The sequence below is a fragment of the Neophocaena asiaeorientalis genome, unplaced genomic scaffold (genome assembly GCF_003031525.2).
Source record: "Neophocaena asiaeorientalis asiaeorientalis breed wild unplaced genomic scaffold, Neophocaena_asiaeorientalis_V1.1 scaffold134, whole genome shotgun sequence".
Taxonomy (NCBI): Eukaryota; Metazoa; Chordata; class Mammalia; order Artiodactyla; family Phocoenidae; genus Neophocaena; species Neophocaena asiaeorientalis.
The window spans coordinates 29,183,909-29,186,625 of NW_020185339.1; the positions used below are offsets into that span (position 1 = coordinate 29,183,909).

Below are 2,717 nucleotides of genomic sequence, written 5' to 3' on the forward strand. Positions count from 1 at the left end.
ACACCACCCTCGTCGCTGCCCCCCACCCCACCCCCATCGGTGCAGCAGAAGATGGTGAATGGCGTCACTCCATCTGAAGAGCTGGGGGAGCACCCCAAGGACGCCACCTCTGCCCGGGATGCTGAAGGGACGCTGAGGGGTAAGTCAGGAACGGAGTGAGCTTCTCCTTCTCTGCTAGGTCTGGGTGGCTGGGGTCGTGTGGTACAGTTTAAGATAGGAGCGGGCTCTGTGTGCATACGCTGCAGGGTCCTTGAGATCAGAAGGGCCTCTTCAGGACTGATTTGTTGGAGGCAGTGGTTGGTTTCTGGAGTCTAGAGCAAAGGCAACAGGACAGGGAGCGTATTTATGAGGCTTTCACTTACAGGGAATAGCCCAGCTTCCTTACCCAGCGGGTACGAACTACAGTCAGATCTGGGTTTGAATCCTGGCTCCTGCATTGATTTAGCTGTGTTACTGCAGCCAAATTGATTGACTTGTGTGAGCCTCAGTTTTCTCGCTGTGGAATAAAAATAGTGCTCACCTAATGGAGTCGCTAAAAGACTATAAACAAAGAAGGTACTTACAGAGTACCTCTTTAGAAAGGCTCAGTAAATATAGGTCGTCTGCCCTAAACTGGTAGGTGGGTGGATGGGTAGACAGTGGTCATGATAGCTAAGCTAGGTCTTGTGCTAGTTAGGCCTGAAACGTGGGAGAAAGCGCCATGGGCCCTGGCCACCCTCAGCCTGACTTTTCTTCTCCCACCTACCCCTCAGATGCTTCAGAGGTGAAGAGTCTAGACCTGCTGGCCGCCTTGCCTACGCCCCCTCACAATCAGACTGAGGATGTCAGGTGCGGGCGGGACCAGAAATGGGGATGAGGAATTGGGGTGCGGGCGGGTCGCCTTATTCTTCCCTTGGACAGTGGCAGATTTCAAGCAGGGCTGTGACATCTACTAATCTCTAGATTTGGGAGGTGGCATCTGTAGGGCCTTAGCAATGGATGTCTGCTTTTGGCCCACAGGATGGAGAGTGATGAGGACAGCGATTCTCCTGACAGCATTGTGCCAGCTTCGTCCCCCGAGAGCATCCTGGGGGAGGAAGCCCCTCGTTTCCCTCAGCTGGGCTCAGGCCGGTGGGAGCAGGACGACCGGGCTCTCTCCCCCGTCATCCCCATCATTCCTCGGGCCAGCATCCCAGGTAGAGGTTGCTCCGGGCACGGACCGGTCCTGGCCGGGCCGGACTGCATTGTCAGAGGTTGGGGAGAGAGGCAGCAGGAGCTTACACAGGTCCCTCTTTCTCCTTCAGTCTTCCCAGACAGCAAACCTTATGGGGCCCTGGACCTGGAGGTCCCTGGGAAGCTGCCTGCCACAACTTGGGAGAAGGGCAAAGGGAGCGAGGTGTCAGTCATGCTGACGGTTTCTGCCGCTGCTGCCAAGGTATGTTCCTGGGGGTGCCTTGGAGGCCAAGGGGATGCTGATCAGTGGGCAGTCCCGGGAGCTTCTCTGGATAAATACAATCATTTAAAACTATGTATTGAGAACCTACAGTGTATGAAAGCCTGAGCTGGACTGTGGGATTAGGAAAAATGTAGCACAAGGGGTCCCTGCCCTCAAGGGGCTCACAGTTCAGTGGTAAAGACAGAAGTCAACAAATAGGAGAGTGTGTATAATGCGACGAGTGCTACAAAACGGCATGTCCCCAGTCACACTGGGTGGAATTCTGGTTTTTTGAAAATGTTATCAGGGTTTTGTGGTCAAAGGAAACTGGAAATCCCAGTTAAAATAGCAAAACAGCTTTCTTTATTACAAGACTCTTCAGATCCTTTACTTTGCTAATGTGTATCGTGAATTTCCAGGTAGTGGATGTAGTGTGTGTCATTTCCCAAACCCAGCAGACACAGGTCTCTTTCTGTGGAGCTCCCGTTAGTACCCACAGCGGTTAGGGAGAGGCTGCCCGTAAAGGAAACGTATGAGAAGAGCTGGATGGCACAGGGGCAAGACTGATGGCACATGGCCACCTGGGGAGTTGCCTCCTGAGTGTCCTTGTCCCTACCAAGCTGGTGGTAGTTCTCACTCCACACACTCTGCTGACGCGGCTGTCCCATCCCCTTTCCTGCCCTGGCAGAACCTGAATGGTGTGATGGTGGCAGTGGCAGAGCTACTGAGCATGAAGATCCCCAACTCCTATGAGGTGCTGTTCCCAGAGAGCCCTGCCCGCACAGGCACTGAGCCTAAGAAGGGGGAAGCTGAGGGCCCTGGTGAGTTTGGCAGGAAAACTCCTTGGGACCTGCAGGGAATGATTCTGGTGGGAGGCTCTGACCCCTTCCTTCCTGCAGGTGGGAAAGAAAAGGGTCTGGGAGGCAAGAGCCCAGAAGCTGGCCCTGATTGGCTGAAGCAGTTTGATGCTGTGTTGCCCGGCTATACCCTCAAGAGCCAGTTAGACATCTTGAGCCTCCTCAAACAGGTGGGTCTGTTGACGGGAAAGGGGTGGGTGTCTGGCTAGGACCGAGAAGGCACAGGGCTTTTGGGCGAGTGGAATCTGGGTGGGAGGAGAGAGGTGACTAGTTCAGCGAGGAGCTGGCACTAATGGTACAGGGTGTCTTCCCATATAGGAGAGCCCTGCCCCAGAGCCACCCACCCAGCACAGCTACACCTACAATGTCTCCAACCTGGACGTGCGGCAGCTCTCGGCCCCGCCTCCTGAAGCACCCTCCCCGCCCCCTTCCCCTTTGGCACCCTC

At 55.0% G+C, this 2,717-nt stretch overlaps 1 protein-coding gene across 1 annotated transcript in view; it reads left to right on the forward strand.

Annotated features, from left to right (window-relative positions):
• The window catches only part of KMT2D (lysine methyltransferase 2D), a 40,321-nt gene that overhangs the window by 29,718 nt on the left and 7,886 nt on the right, over positions 1-2,717 (forward strand). The window contains exons 43-49 of the mRNA XM_024737063.1: positions 1-139; positions 753-828; positions 1,000-1,175; positions 1,284-1,414; positions 2,103-2,235; positions 2,314-2,441; positions 2,590-2,717. The exon at positions 1-139 is cut by the window's left edge and continues 1 nt beyond it; the exon at positions 2,590-2,717 is cut by the window's right edge and continues 1,061 nt beyond it. Coding sequence (XP_024592831.1) covers positions 1-139; positions 753-828; positions 1,000-1,175; positions 1,284-1,414; positions 2,103-2,235; positions 2,314-2,441; positions 2,590-2,717 — 911 coding nt within the window. The remainder of the gene's footprint in view (positions 140-752; positions 829-999; positions 1,176-1,283; positions 1,415-2,102; positions 2,236-2,313; positions 2,442-2,589) is intronic.